This window comes from Manis javanica, chromosome 6, assembly GCF_040802235.1.
Source record: "Manis javanica isolate MJ-LG chromosome 6, MJ_LKY, whole genome shotgun sequence".
Lineage (NCBI taxonomy): Eukaryota > Metazoa > Chordata > Mammalia > Pholidota > Manidae > Manis > Manis javanica.
This window is the reverse complement of record NC_133161.1, coordinates 7,091,051-7,106,430: the sequence shown is the minus strand read 5'-3', so window position 1 is coordinate 7,106,430 and position 15,380 is coordinate 7,091,051. Positions and strand designations below refer to the sequence as shown.

General features: G+C 47.9%; 1 protein-coding gene across 1 annotated transcript in view; it reads left to right on the top strand.

The window, feature by feature from the left end:
* The window catches only part of CNTNAP2 (contactin associated protein 2), a 1,951,112-nt gene that overhangs the window by 1,739,464 nt on the left and 196,268 nt on the right, over positions 1 to 15,380 (top strand). Inside the window, exon 17 of the mRNA XM_073239854.1 lies at positions 6,694 to 6,912. Coding sequence (XP_073095955.1) covers positions 6,694 to 6,912 — 219 coding nt within the window. The remainder of the gene's footprint in view (positions 1 to 6,693; positions 6,913 to 15,380) is intronic.

The following is a 15,380-nucleotide window of genomic DNA, read 5'->3' as shown; positions in this document are numbered from 1 at the left end:
TTTTGTTTTTCAGAGAATTAGAACAACTGCAGTCTGAGAAGGCCCATAGCCCGCATGAGACTACACGCACTTTGACACCTGTCACGAGCCTGGGCACTCCCCTAAAACCACCCTCGGTTTCAGTAATTCCCTAGCGGGACTCAGAACTCACCCAAGGCTGCTGTACTCTCAGTTACGACCATTGCAAGGAAAGAATATGGATGGGAATCAGATAAGAGAAGAAGTACAGAGGGCAGAGACCAGGAAAAGTGCCAGGCACCCAGCTTCCAGACGTGCTCTTTCTGTGGCGTCACAGACAATCTACATCCCTGGATCTGACTGTGACGATTCGCATGGGGTGCTGCCGGCCAGAGCGGCAGCTCCCCAGGCCTCAGTGTTCTGCGTCATTCAGGCTCCCGTCCCCAGGAATGGGCGACTGCCCGCATGGCCGCTCTCGGATTCCAGCCTCCCCAGAGGTTGAATTGTGTGGCCCATACCTGCACCCCACATCACATTGTTGGTCTCTTTGGCATGGTGAGCCCCCACACTGAGTCACATTGTTAGACTATCTGGCATGACCCCCAGGCATAACATTCTAAGAGTTAGGTTTCCCAAAGCCAAGTGTAATGTCTGGACCTCTCTTTGCCCAAGGTAATGTCTTAACCTCTTTACAGTTTTGAAAATAAAAGATTCCTAGGACCTTCCTAGTAGAACAAAACTAGTGATCCTCAAAGTAAGATTCCAGGACTACTTCATCAAAGACACCTGGCATTCATAAAACATAGACTCTGGGGACATACCCCAATTTACAGAACCGGAGTCTCTGTGGAAAGAGCCAGAACGATGCATTTTCAGCATATTCCTAGGCAGTTTCTTACGTAGGCCAAAATCTGAGAAATGTAATTATGATCCAAGGTCCTTGTTCCAAACAGTAGAGTGAAAACAGCGTGAGAGAGAGAAATGGGAGAAAATTCTGCTTCTGCTCCACTGCTGAGCTTATCTTGGACAAGCCTTTGTTCCTCTGAGGTCACATATTTGGGAACAATATTGAGCACCATTTGTTTCAAACAGACATAGCTAATGTATCATGTTCGAAGACTGAGAAAATATACATCAGGTTATCTTATGGTCTTGGGGAAGATGCTTGTGGAATACAGGATGGCATTCCTCACACATGCCGGGGCCCTAAATGATGGTTTGCCTTAGGAAAATGTGTGGCTTTCTCTATTCAGAATATTATAATTGGCCTCCTTGGCAGGAGTGTTCCTATTCATTCATTCACTCACAAATTGCCGGGTGCCTGCTCCGTGGCAGGCATTGTTCTAGGTGATGAGCATGCAACAGAACTGATCTCAGCCGAGAACGCCTCTGCCTTAGTGAGGCCAGGAGCGCTTACATACCATGTCAGACGGTGATACCTACCGCACGGATCAGAAGTCAGGAGAAAGAAAAGGCAGCTGAGAGAGGGTCTGCTGTGTAACACGGAATGTTTAGGGAAGGAATGTCTAATACTGACTGTGAGCAAGGGTAAAGGGGCAGCCATCGAGTTGGAGTAAAGGGAAGAGAGAGTCTGAGGCCCTGAGGCAGGAACAGTTTCACAGCCTAGTGCATTAGAGAGAGAGGCTGTGTGATGGGATTAAAGAAAGACCGAGGGGAGCGGAGCAGACCCTGATGGTACAGGAAGCTCTTCCAAGGAAATGGCCACAAAAGGTAACAAAGTCATGAGATAAGAGGCCCAGAGAGGATTGTGGAGGAGTGGTAGCTGTCAAGACGAGAGACACGTTGGCATGTCCGTCTGTGCGGAATGCTCCGGGGGCGCACACGCTGTGGATGCTGTGGAGGAGAGGGGAGGGTGGCTGGAGTAGTGGCCTCGAGTAGCTGGAGAGGGACGGGTGGCACCCAGGGCGCCGGGGGAGCGGCAGGGCCCACCCGGGAACGGGGATACCCTCTGCCCCTTCCTCCGTTTCCTCGTCTCTGACTCCCACAGTGACCTTGCTGTCAGCCCGCCCGCCTCAGTCTCTCAGCTCTCTCACATTGCACAAATTCTGTTGTCTCCTCTTTACACTTAGACCAGCCTTCAAAAAAAGATAAAGAAAAACATTATATTCAGAACCTTCTGCACTGTAGAGTGAGGCTAAAGTACCTGCTTTGCCTTTACCAGTTTTGCTGCGTGAGTCCATTGAGATTTTGTACAGAATAACCTTCTGGAAACTCCCAGGCCTTTAACTTCATCTTAGAAAGGAAGAAACAAATCGTTATCCAAACTGCAACGGTATTAGCTAGCCTTCTCAGCACGCCAGCTGTGTGTACCTTCCGTCTTTTCTCTTCACCTTTTCTATACGGAATGACCAAATTTTTCCTGCTACTTCCAGCTGACACTTTCAGTGTAACGTCTCACTGTTAACCCACCTGCCGGGAGAACTCAGAGTCAGACTGTCTAGTACTCTGGTCGGGTGTTAAATTTGTCACTCAATACATTCAGCCTTGAGGGACTTGTTTGAAAAAAACCTTTGTCCCGATGAGTGCAGACAGCGCCACCTGCTGGAATCACACTTAGAGCGGGGGAGGGCGAACACAGAGGCTGGCCATGGTTTTGTCTCATTCATTGTTTCAGGTCACTCCCATGAAGTTATGACCCAGATTTATTTCAAAGGTAATTTCTGCCATCTATACTCTTGTGATACCAATGTGGCACCCTGTGCATTTCTTTGAATGTCTCTTTCCTCCCAGTAATGATTCAATATCTAAAATGACTGTTAAGACTAGGGGTATTTCATTTCATTATTTCTTGAAATTAAATCATGGCATGTTGGTAATCAAAGGGATCTTCAAGATCATCTAGTTCAGTGTATTCAAACACGTTTTGGACACAGAAACAGATGCAGTCCTCATTTCAGACACTGGTCAATGGAGGCCCCCAAAAGGTGAAAACGAGAAGACAGGAAGTTGTCCCCACTAATTCCCAAACTGTTCCCTGAGTCAGTTAAGATGCTTTCAGCTACAGCGAAAATGGCATAAACAATAGCAAATACATCACATAAGAAGTCTTGAGGTGGCCCTGGGAATAATTTAAAGGCTGAATAGTGTGAAGGCTGCGCAGTGTCACCAAGGGCCCAGGTTCACCCACTGCCCTCCCTGTGCTGTGGTCCCTCTTCCCTTCGGTGGGTCACATGTTGGCAAGGTGGCTCCACCACATCAGGAACCACAGCTCCCAGCCAGTATCCAGGGGCAGAAAAAGTGCTGGCTATCTGTTCTCTTAAGAGCTAAGAAATGTGTCCCAAAAGAGCCCCTAAAGACTTCCCTCATGTTTTATTGGCTAAGGGGGGAATGCTATGTCCCATCCTGAGTGAGTTCCAGAAAAGGAGCACGAAACTGCCGTGTCTGACTTGGACAAGTCAAGATTCACCCTCTGAGCTTAGGGAAGGGCCATCCCAACCTGAAGCATGAGATTCCATGGGAGCACAGAGCTTCCTGGGCAAAATTGGATCAACTGGCCAGGAAAAGGTAGTAGTGGCTATTGATTGGAAGAAAATTCCCCGTGAGTCTCTCCCATTTGGGCTTGTCTTCAGCGCAGGGGGCCTTTACAGCGTCGTTCAAGGATGCATGAATAGTAAACAGCTTTAGGGATAGTGTCTTCCTCTGGAACAGAGGGTAGACTTGTTTCCTGACCAAGAGAATAAAGCTAACGTCTCTCTCCAGTGTGTAAGTTGAGCAGGTATGCTAGCAGCCCCTCTAAAAGATTATGCTTTCCTAAGTGTGGGGTTCCTCAGCTGTGACACAAGCTCACTGCACATGCGGCATCCATTGGGCTGCTCCACATGTCCCCTGTGGGACTTGGGGGACCAGTGAAGCCAGTGTGGACATGAAGCTCAGGCTGCCTGCTGCGCTGTGAATGGTGAGGTCCGAGGTCTCTGCCCCAGGAGGCTCTGCCTTGGGCCAGCATCTGTGCAACTGTGGCCGACTAACCTGTCACTTTGCAGGGAGGGTGAAATCTCTGATGCTTCCCAGTTCTTAACACTGATGGAAGGGTAACCATTAGTGCTGCTTCAGTGCTCCTTCCAGGGAGCCACACTGGGTATGTCCAGTTCCCGAGGACTTTCTTCTGGGAATGAGGCGTTTATAGCATGTAAGAAACTCCGTTTCCGCAGCAGAATCAGGGCAGAGCGGCCATCTGCGGCCAGCACACAGGAAGTGAGGACGGTTTGCTGGCTCTGGAGTCTTTGATGTTCCTCCCTTTTATTCGCTCGCTGACTCTCTCTGTAATTACCTCTTTTAAAATGTCAGTTCCTCTCACCCAGAAGACCAAGAGTAATCAGCCGCAAAGTGAACTTTAGAAGCTTTTAAAACACACTCCCCTGAGCAATGTCAGGGACGCCGACCTTGCATGGCTGGAAAAAGAACCCTTTCCTTCGCTCTCACTCTCGGCCCTTCAGCCCCCTTCCTTGGGAAACAGCGGACGGGAAGCCAGCTAGGCAGAAATTGTGGCTTTTCCTCAGCAGAGCCTGAATGGAGGCTTTGAGGGGGAGTCCGCTCTCGGGGCGCCCTTGGCCTTGAGTCCCTCGGCTGCACCCCGTCGTGGTGAGCAGACTACATTACCACAGCCTCCAGGGACTTCCTTCTGCAGAGTGAAGTGTTGATGCTCAAAAGACCACAGTCCGGAGGAAGCAACAGGGGCACTAGTGCCACAAGCAGAGAAAAAACATAGCTATTTCCTAGTTAACTGCTGGTACTCAGTGTTTCTCCAAATGGTGACAATTTAAAGAGCAGGACAAGAATTCATCTCAGCAGGAGAAAAGGAAATTAGAGCAGCTTCTGTCCCTTTGAGTCAAACCTCAGGGTTAAACTCAATTTATCCCTAAATTGTGTTTCCCTGATGCTTGTTGATACCTTTAAAATAAAACAAGCTTTCCTACGTAGCTCAGGAAACCTGGTTCTCTTGCTGTTCTGGCAACTTATATTTTGAAATGCATCTTATATTTTAAATGCAACTTATATTTTAAAACATAGCACCTCAAGAACATAGCAGATTCAGTCTTAAAACTGAGGCTACCTTTTCCCCATTGGCTATGCAGATACAGGGACAGATCATTCCGGCGGTGAGTCGTATGACTGTCCACCTGCATCCTGATCAGGCTTCAGTCAAAACCTTGATGAAGGTCGCCGGCCTCCATCAAGTCGCAGTGACCCCTGAAGGCAGGAGCTCCTAATTTAGAGGAGATATTTCACAGAGTAGGTGTGGAATCACCACAGGTGTTAAAATTAAAGTTCTCTTTCTAATGACATAAAAGATCAAAACTCCTTGGTACAATTAGGCTGATTAAATTGAGCTCTACCTTGACTATCCCTGTAGCTCAATAAAGTTAATGCAAGTTTTCAGAGGGGTCTGACGGAGAGGCAGGGAACAAACTAGATCCTGAGAGAATCTGGCCCACTGTGGTTTTTAAATTAGAAATTTGATTGCTTGCAACACCATCTCAAAATGGTACCAATCCAAAGAAGCTGAATTTTCCATTTGCCTGGGAAAAAAAAAAATGACAGATATTTAATTAAACTCCTTAGAGATTAGGCAGAAGACGTATTGATAGATAAGGGGGCTGAATCTCTTTATAAGCAAAGTTAGGAAACCCCCTGGTATGCCACATGTTTAATGTTGAAAAGAACTCACCAAGCCTGAGAAGCCGAGGATGTGTGCACTGCTGTGCGCTAAGCTGCCTCCCCTGCCAATCGCAAGAAAAATATCCATTTTAAAAACACGTTTGTATGGCATTAGGTGGTCACTGAGGAGCATAAAACCTAAAATGTGCAGAAGGAGAGACACAACCAAAGTTGCCAAAGCAGACACCTAATCCATTTTTCTGTTGTTGAAAGGCAACTTATTATGGAAGGAGGTTGATTTGGAGCAGATGTTTGGGAAAACAACGAGTCATGGTCAATGCTGGAGGGTGGGTTAGGAGAGGGGTCCAGCATCCCAGAAGGGGAGCGACCGAGGTGTGCACCCAGGGACTCTGGAAGAGGGTCGTTCTGGGGCATCTGGAGCCACCTTTCAGACAGCCACAGGTGGTCTGAGAAATGCAGGTCACTTCCACCGCTCAGCCGCTCACATCCCCTGATTTCCGGTAAGAACATAGTGACTAGATTAATGAAATATGACTTTGCGGGTCCTCCCAAAGCAGTGGCTCTCAACTCTAGCTACATACTACCATTTCCCAGGGCGCGTTCTAAATTCCAGCACCTCTGCCAGACCAACTGAGACGCAGGCATTTCGTAAAACTATCCAGGTGCAAGTCCTGCCTTGGGGACTGTGGACGAGTCACACTGGGTATGGAATCGAAAGATCTCAAGCTCTGAAATCGGGCAAGCCTGGGTCACCTCCCGACTCCACTGCTTACTAAGTCCAAGACCTTTGGCGTGTGCTTAACCTCTCCAGGCCTAGATTTCCTTATCTGGAAAGAGTCAGTGATGGTAACCTCTCGATAAAGATTAAGAAAATGAATGTATACCTAGCCCCCAATCCGAGTCTATTTCCTTCCCTTGGTTATTGATGGTCAATAATGGATCAACATTTTACCCTTCCTCCAATGATTTTGCCACAGACCTTCGTAGCAAGTGACCGGCTTAGGTCATTCTCTCACTGCTTTGTTTTGCACTAGAGTTCACTGCTCTTCGGTATCTGGAGGGGACACTTATGTCCTGTCATGCTCTCTATTCCTCCAGCTGCCACAGAAGTGTCCTTTTCTTTTGATGTTGGAAATGGGCCGGTGGAGATTTCGGTGAGGTCGCCCACCCCTCTCAATGACGACCAGTGGCACCGGGTCACCGCAGAGAGGAACGTCAAGCAGGCCAGCTTACAGGTGGACCGACTGCCCCAGCGGATCCGCCAGGCACCCACAGAAGGCCACACCCGCCTGGAGCTCTACAGCCAGCTGTTTGTTGGTGAGTAAGAGAAAGGCCATTGTGACTTCCTCTGTGGGTTTTAATAACCTTCACATTGGGGAAAATAAAGCAGTCTGCAGTGTTTTGACAGAGATCTTTCCAAAATCAATGTCTAGGCTCCTTGTAAGCCTCCTCCAAGACAGAATGGAACAAGGAAGGAGACTTGAACAACCTAAATCCGGCTCCACTCTGGAGCTCACCATCCTCGCCTACAAAACCAGAGGGTAGGCAGGACATCGCTGAGGTCTGAGCTGTGCAGTGTTAGGTTTATGGCCTTATAAGTGTCTAAAAGTCTTGATAATTTAGGGCAGCTGTAACTGAGGAAAGAGGAGAGGGAGGCAGTGGGGGAGGGAAGGGAGAGAGGAAATGAGCTCCCTAAGTTCAGGTTTGCTTGAAAGGAAAGTAGAAATCCCTTCCTTTCTCTGCCCATCCTCAAGGTTCTGGGCAGAGAAAGATTTAAACCTCTCCCTACATAGTATCTTTCTCCATGGGAATGAAATCAACACCGACAAGAAAGGTCAACAGCAAAAAGCTAAGCGTTCTCTGCAAAAGGATCCAGCCCCACAATCTAGTCTTTGCTTTTGACAAACTCCAGCTGAACTGGCCTTACTTCAAACCAATACCCATTTCCGTGGCTAGTTAAGTGTTAGATTTTGTCTTCCAGAAAACTAACAAGTCAGGAAATTAGCCATTTTTCCTCTGCTGAATGAAACGAAAGCGAGTGCCAAGGACTCTGTGGCTTTGTGCTGCCCCAGACCCCCCCTCCGAGGTGGTTAACTGAGCGAGTCAGTCAACTGCAGCCGTCTCAGACCCAGCAGGCCGGACATGACCTGGTTGCGGTTCACAGTCTTAATACCCGCCACTCTATCAGAGCCTCACTCAGGGCCAGTTAATTTTAACCAGGGCCAACAGTGTCTCTGTAATCATGTGGGGATGCTTTGAGAACATTCAGAAGTCACTAAAAGAAAGGTGAGATTAGGCATCCACTCCTTGGGTGCGATGCGGGCAAACTACACAAGTGTTTGCTCAGTTAGCTGAAGTAAGACCGACTTGTTATCAGGCCTAGTCAGCCAGGGCCCTCAAAAGAGTATAAATACCAATCCTGAGCGCCAGCTAGAACTCCCCCTGCCCAGCCCTCCCCTCACATTACAGTTCTCAAAATAACACATTATTTTTAAATCATTTTTTATCAATTAAATATCAAGTCCACTTATTCCTGCTGAATACTGTGAGCAGTCTGAGTTTACCAGCACCCCTTGCCCTGATCACCTAGGGAGAGCTTCTTGCTAAATCCTGTTAATCCCCAGCATGCTGGTCAGTGTCTGCAGGCGACCCTGACTACCCCAGCTTCTCGTTCATCCGGACTTGTCCCTGGGGGTAAAGGCCCACCCACACTTTCATTCCTCTCTTCTCGCTGTCAGCAGTTCTCTCCAAGAACAAGGAGTTTAGGTAAAGGTGTAAAATGGAAAAGGGCAGGGGGACATTTATTATGGTCTGGAAAATAATTTTAATTGGTTTAAACAGGAACAGCTTATGGAGAAAGAAGAAGGTGGAGGTCCGAATTCAACAGAACAAGCACATTTAAGAGACAGACTGAAAAGTAGTGTCTCAGGTGGAAGAATGGGAGGATGAAGCAAGGAAACGCTAGGGAGGGGGTGTCACAAGAGGCAGGGGTTCTACTGCGTTACGTCTAGTGTCACCGACAAATAATGCCAACAGCCACATGTAAAATAAGGCTAGAAAAGTAATTATGAAATCCCTGGTGATCTCAGAAAGAGAAGTGTCAGACGGTGGGGTGACATGATGAGTCACAAGATTTCTTTTCCTGTGATGAAAAGGAGTCAGTGTCCCCTCCCAGCTTCTAATTTCCTATCTGAGAGGCGGGCATGATGCACATCTCCCAGACACAAGCTGTTGGTGCCAATACGAAGCGTGTTGTTCTGCAGTAGACTTCCGTCCCAGGGCCAGTGGGGAGAGGTCTTGTTTCCATACAAAGCAAGTCCAACACTATGAAATCCTGGAGCCACGTATCCTAAGACTAGTCAGCAGGCATTCAGGAAACAGCTAGAGGGTTGTTCTCAGTTCCACTCTAATAAGAAGCATTATCTGGACCAAGTATTGCTACTTTCTTACTTTGAGTCTCTTTTTTCATCTAATAAAGGAGTTGGATTAGTTGGTCTCCAAAATTTCTTCTGCTTTAGCCATTTATGATTATGTGATTAGAGCTGGTTAAAAAAGGCCTGGGTTGCCAAGCAATTATATTTCCCACAGTCATGTGGTCAACGACATGGGCTTTGAATCCCACTTCTGCCACTTACCAACAGACACCACTGACACGTTACTTAACTTTCCTATATTAAATAGGGCTCCACTTCCTAGGTCTCAGGATGAACTGAGATAGTCCATGATAAGCAGTCTGCAGGGTACCCAGCATGAGTTGTTTCTACCTTTTCTCCCACCTTTACTCCCTTAGCTTTCTTACTCCTCCAAAAAAATATTCAGCCCTTCCCACCAAACCCTTCCCAACTGGCTCTTTTCTTCTTTCCCCAAATACTGACACTTCAACTCAGAAGCCCTGGAGGAAGTTTGCATGAATAAATGCCCCCAACGTCCAGGGCGTTCTGCAGCTCCTCTGCTCACCTACCATGGAGCCGCAGAGCGGCGGCCAAGAGCCGGGCCAGCCGAGAAGGCAAGCAAGTGTCCAGCACCACACCAGTGTCACTGCCCACATCGAGGCGAGGGGCAGAGCTGCCCAGGGGCTCCACCACCTTCTAGAGAAGGAGCCTTTGACTCAGCCAACAGCCAGAACAGCCTGGAAGCAGTTCTCCGCTTGGCCACAGAGTGCACTGTAAGCAAAGGCCAACCTCCAGCGGCCTAGCAAGGCCAGGCCCACGCCTCCCCTTTCAAAGTAGCTGAAAAAATCAAGAGAGGATACAGTTCTCCTCACTCTTCATCCAAAATATAATTAGAAGCTGCCATCAAAAGTGGGTTAACACAGGTCTTTTGAAAGTAATTCTCCTTTAGGACAAGAACTATGATTACAACTAGAACTCGCTTTAATCTAAAAGTAACAAATAAATTCAAAAAGTGACTTGGAAAGAAAATAGTTGGCTGGTATTTGTCCAAGAAGCATGGGAAACTCTCTCATGTTTCTGATCCAACATGAGCAGCTAGTACATGATTCGCTCCAGGGCCGGCACAGCATTGGCACTTAAACCACACGGGGCTCTGTAGCCTCAGCCAGCCAGGGAGCTCAGACTACATCTTCTGTGGCAGCCGGAGGCCAGGTTTCTCCCAGAGCAGAGAACAGTGATCATGCTCAAGGCAGTTACCTAAATCTGAACAGTGCCAGGCTGGACTGAGCCAAAGTCCTGGATGTTCCAGGCAGCTGAAGCAGCAGGGGCAGGGCTGTGAGGGGCAGGTGTCTGCGGGCCCTCAGCCTGGGGCCTGGCAGCCCACCCAGGGCCTGGCCAGATTGCTGGCGGGTGTGAGCCACGGAAGGGAGCCGTGCAGGCTACTCAGGGCAGGCAGCTGCTGTAGGCGTTCGTTTGCAGCAAGCCAGACACAGGCCAGAGCACGTAACTGTTCTTGGTAGTAGTTCAAAGAGGAGGAGGTCAGAGTTGAGAAGCTTCGGAAAGCTGCAGGGAGAGGCTGGGCTCCGAGCGGCTCCCGAAGAGAGGAGGGTCGGTCATCACAACTAATGACGAATGTCCGGGCTCAGCTCACTTGGCTCCGACCTCTTCTGAAATCTCTCCAGAGGTTAAATGAGGCCACGCCTTCTGTGCAAGAGTAGCCAAAAAGGAGCTGGAAAAAATCATTCTCATTCCTTCAGGATCCTTCACACTGGACAGGAGGCCTGGCGGGAGACGAGACCGAACGGGCAAAGCGCTGTCCTAAAGACTCAGAGACCAGTGGTAGCAGGGAAGCCTGCAGCCCCCTCTTCCTCCCGCAGTTCGTCTGTCAGGAAACGTTTTCTCCCCATCCAACGTGGGTTTTCAGAAGAACTGAGAATTATTAAATGGATTTGAGTGAATGAGGACAGAGCGCTGCGGCCGTCCCCTGAGCCGTGCCTGGCTAGCGGCCCCACTTGCCCCACACTCAGTGATACGGCTCCTCATTCCCTCTGTACCCCAAACTCACAGATGGATGATTCCATTTCCATCTGACATGCAGTGTCATTGAGAGAGCAGAACAAAAATCAACATCCGTGTGCAGGGAGAAAAGTGGAATTCCAGCCATGAAGAGCTCCCAAATCTGTATGAATAAGACCTTTCTTTCTAGTACCCGAGAAGTTCAGGATTAAACAAATACAATCCAAATTCCAGGAATTAAAGCACAGAAAATAAGTCGTTCGTTCCCATTTCCTACGAACCTGACACAACGGCAACCACATAAACGCTGGCTGAGATGTCCTGGGTGATACTTCCAGGCCAATGCTTCACTGGCATTATTTACCTCATGTAATCCACACGAGGACCTTATAAGATAAATACGATCATTAATTCCTGTTTTACTTTCACAGTGAAGAAACTGTAACTAAAGATTAGTGAACAGCTCAAGGCCATGCAGCTCCTAAGAGACAGGGCTGGGGTTTGATCCTAGACATTCTGACTCCAGAGGCTCAACCCTTAGCCACTCATCTTGTGAAAGCAAACATTGCCCCAGAGTTAAACAGGGAGGGAAGACTTTGTTCAAGGCGACTGCAGTAGGGGAGACAGGCCTCAGCTCAGCGGGAGCTCGCCTCTGCTGAACAAAGGGCAAGAGAATTGGTCTTCGTTATTTTGTAGTTTTAACTGGTAAAATGGGAGTGTTTGTAAAAACTAGGGTAGAACTGATGATGTTGTTTGCTGATTGACTTTATCCAAAAGAAAAGTGACCTCTGTCATACCTTCTTGGCAACAGGCGGTTTTACAGCGTAGAGCAAAGGTGCCACTCTGTGGAAGTGAGGTGCCCACCCTCCCACAGAAGCTGAGACACGGAGCAAATAGCTCCCTGGATGTTTACATTTCAAAGAAATGGCTCTCAGGACTAGAAAGACATTCCTGCGTTGCAAAACTGGCAACGGTCTTTTAAAAAGATTTACCTCTCAAATGAGCAGAGAACGAACAAGTTTTCTTCAGTAAATGTTCTAAGAATAGGGAAGTCAGGGGTCCAGAATCAGGAAGGAACCTGTCTAAAGTTTAGTCAAGCTGAGGGGAAATTTAAGGCCATCTTGGCCAGTCGATACCAGGGTCCCTCCTCTGGGGTGACACTGTGGCCCACCAGGTATTTGGAAGACTGTGGTGGCTTTGGAGTGCTACCTTCAGCTACCAGCTACAGGCAGAGCTTCCCATGATGCGCAGGACACTCAATCCCAGTGAAGATCTGAACACTCCAAGTGTCCCATTACGGAGCGCTGTGCTCAGTTACGGCATCTGTAGCAGAAGACTGGGAGGTCCAGCCAGGCATGAGTGAGCCCCATGTAGTCTGCGGAACCCAGTCAAAATGGCAAAGATGAAGGCAACCACAGGGTCACCATCAGACACAGACACAAAGGCCTTGTATTAAGAAAATTTCGTGAAGAAGCACTCTGAGAAGATCATGAGACATCGTCCTGGAGAGTCTCTATGATATGGAAATAAGGGGGCTTTTTTTTTAAGCTGTTGTGGTGAACCCTTTACAAAGGTTGTCAAAGTCCACATGGATCTCTCTAGAGCTCACAAATGTCTGGAACACGTTCTTCTGCTCTTTCCATGATCTCTTGGCAGCATCCCACCAACCCACCTTCATGGAACACTCCTTCTCTTAGATTCTGGGGCAGTGTATGTGCCCACTTTTCCTACAACCTCACTGGCCACGACTTTAGCCTCTGCTGTGAGTTCTCCTCCTCTCTGGGGCCACGGGATATTGAGGCATCCCAGCGGTGCCCTCTCTCCTGCAACTATTGTATGTGTGCCTGGTTGATCTCATCCTGTCCAATGGCTTCCAGTACTATTTATGTGCCAATGACTTAAATCGAAATCTCCAAGCGACACTTCTCTCAGGAACTCTGCCTCTACTTACCTGCTGTCTACTTGACATCTCAACGTGGATGTCTGGTGGACATCTCCAAGTAAACACGACAGGAAAGAACTCTCGATGCCTACCCCAAACCTGCTCTTCCGCCTACCTTCCCCATCTCAGTAAATCAGTCACCATCCACCCCGTTTTGCTTGAGTCCAAAATTTGGATTTACCCTTGAGTCCTCTCTTCACTCATCACTGCCCATCAATAGGAGTCTTGTGAGTCCACCTGCCGCCTATGCCCCAGGTACATCCTCTGCTCGCTGTTGCCACAGGCCCCACCCTAGTCAAAGCCGCAGTTGTTTCTTACTTGGACTGTGGCCCCTGGTCTCCTAACCAGCCTCCACGGTCTTGATATGTTCCCTGAGCACTCCAGGACCATTCCTGCTTTGAAGCATCCGCACCAGCTGTTCCCTCAGCCTGAAATACCTTCCCCAGACGTGCCAAGGCCAGCTTCTTCCTGCCACTCAGGTCTCAGCTTCGGTTACTCCTCAGAGAGGCCTTAAAGTAGCCAATCATTTAGCATTTTACATTCTCCTTGGAACTTGTGGTATCTTCATTTACTTTGGTGTCCTTCCCCTAGAGGGTGGCTGACAACAGACGAAACAATGCCATAGTGGTTGTCCAGTGAATATTTGCTGAGTGAACAGCAGAATGAGTGAATAAGTGACTGTGTATTTTGTGTCGCTTCTCAGAATTATAGTCATATTGCCATTTTTGGAAATATCTGTTCAGTAGGTTCCACAGACTAAATAAACTCAGGCATGACAGAAGCCTAAGAGTCACAGAGAAATTCAGAATATTATGAGAGACCAAACCTCTGGTCAGTCTAGGCCCCAAATACAGTTTTCGGTCTCCTCTCAAATTGAAGTCTTGCCTGATTGGCAGTAGCTGAAATGCTAGCTGAGACCCTAATGCAAAGAGTTTCTGCCCCAACCCTGATGACTGGTCCCTGGTTCTCTTCCAGACAGAGGTGGGGAGAGATGGCGTGACCAGAAACCACTGCCATAGGTAAAATAATAAAGTAAAATGAATCCTAGATAAAATCTAACAGAAAAAAAATCATTAAATGAAATCAGTGAACTATCTACATAGGAAAAATGCAAATAAAATACAGAGGCTGTGCCATGCAATGCTACCGCTTCAGAGCGGCTCACCACGGGGATTACCAGGACTCTTATCTTTCCTTAACATGACCACCTTTGCCAAGCTCTGCCACGAGTCCACGTGTGAGTTGTCTGCTCTCTTCTCAGTAGGCCTCTGCCTGCCCTGCCATCCCGGGAGAGAACATCAGTCCACAGGGGAAGGCTGGCCCCTCCCCACTCACAGTCACCCTGTGACTCCTACCCTGTGCCCTGTAGTGGTCAAAACCAACTTCTGCACCTCCAGTTGTCTGTTTAACAGTTAGAGTTGTAACATATTAAGTTATGGTAGACACAGTTTTTACCTTTTTTTCATACACTCCCAACACAATCAATTCAACGGTGTGCTTTTAACCTCTTTGACACCTTCAAAATTTGCCTGTTGACTCTGTTTCTGTAGGTGCTGAGCTCCTCTTCTAAGCCAGAGGCTCCATGTGTAGAAACTTTCAGAGAGAGATTCTGAGCCTAAGAGAAGAGCCAATCCTCTTGTTTACCTTCTGTGTGAATAGCTCATGTGCAGCGGGAACAAATGCTGCAGGGACTCGGGTCTTTATTCCAACTTTCTCATGACAGTTGTCATGGTCTGATGCAGAGAAGACATTTTAGTGTAAAGGCACCAATTTTGCCATCAGTATGGGAAAAAAAATTCTCACAGTTTCTCATTATAGATTTTTGTATTCTTTTAGTAAGGACTGAACTAAACTTCATGATAGTAAGTGGCAACTATCACACAGAAAAAGATTGTATAAACGTGATTGGTATCAGTCACACACCTATTGTGCAGGCATTGTGTTCTTACAGCCCACGGTCCCCCCAAGATACACTATGGATGGGAGAGCAAAGCTGTCCCCTTGCACCAAAGGTTCCTTCCACTCTCTACAGCCTCCTTCGGAAAGTCCCCTGGAGTGGAGGGTTGGGTGGGGCTCTCCCTGCCTCCCACGGTCCCGCTGTCACAGCCTACTCAGTGTTCCCCACTCGTTCTGTTCACTCTTCTACCAAACTCAATTCCACCCTCTCCCCATCTCTGGCACCCACTAGAATGGATTTTATGTATAGCCTTCTTGACCAACGTTGCACATATTTGTTCAAAATATGTGTATGTTCTGGAAAATTCATAGTATTGCCTTTCACGGATCATAATTTGTATAAATGGTATTGTACTATACATCTCATTCTGTTTCTTACTCTTTCACTCAGTGTTGTTTTTAAGATGTAGTTGAGTAGCTTTGTGAATGCTGTGTGTATAGTGTTCCATTGCCTGTGTACCGATGCTTTACATATTCCA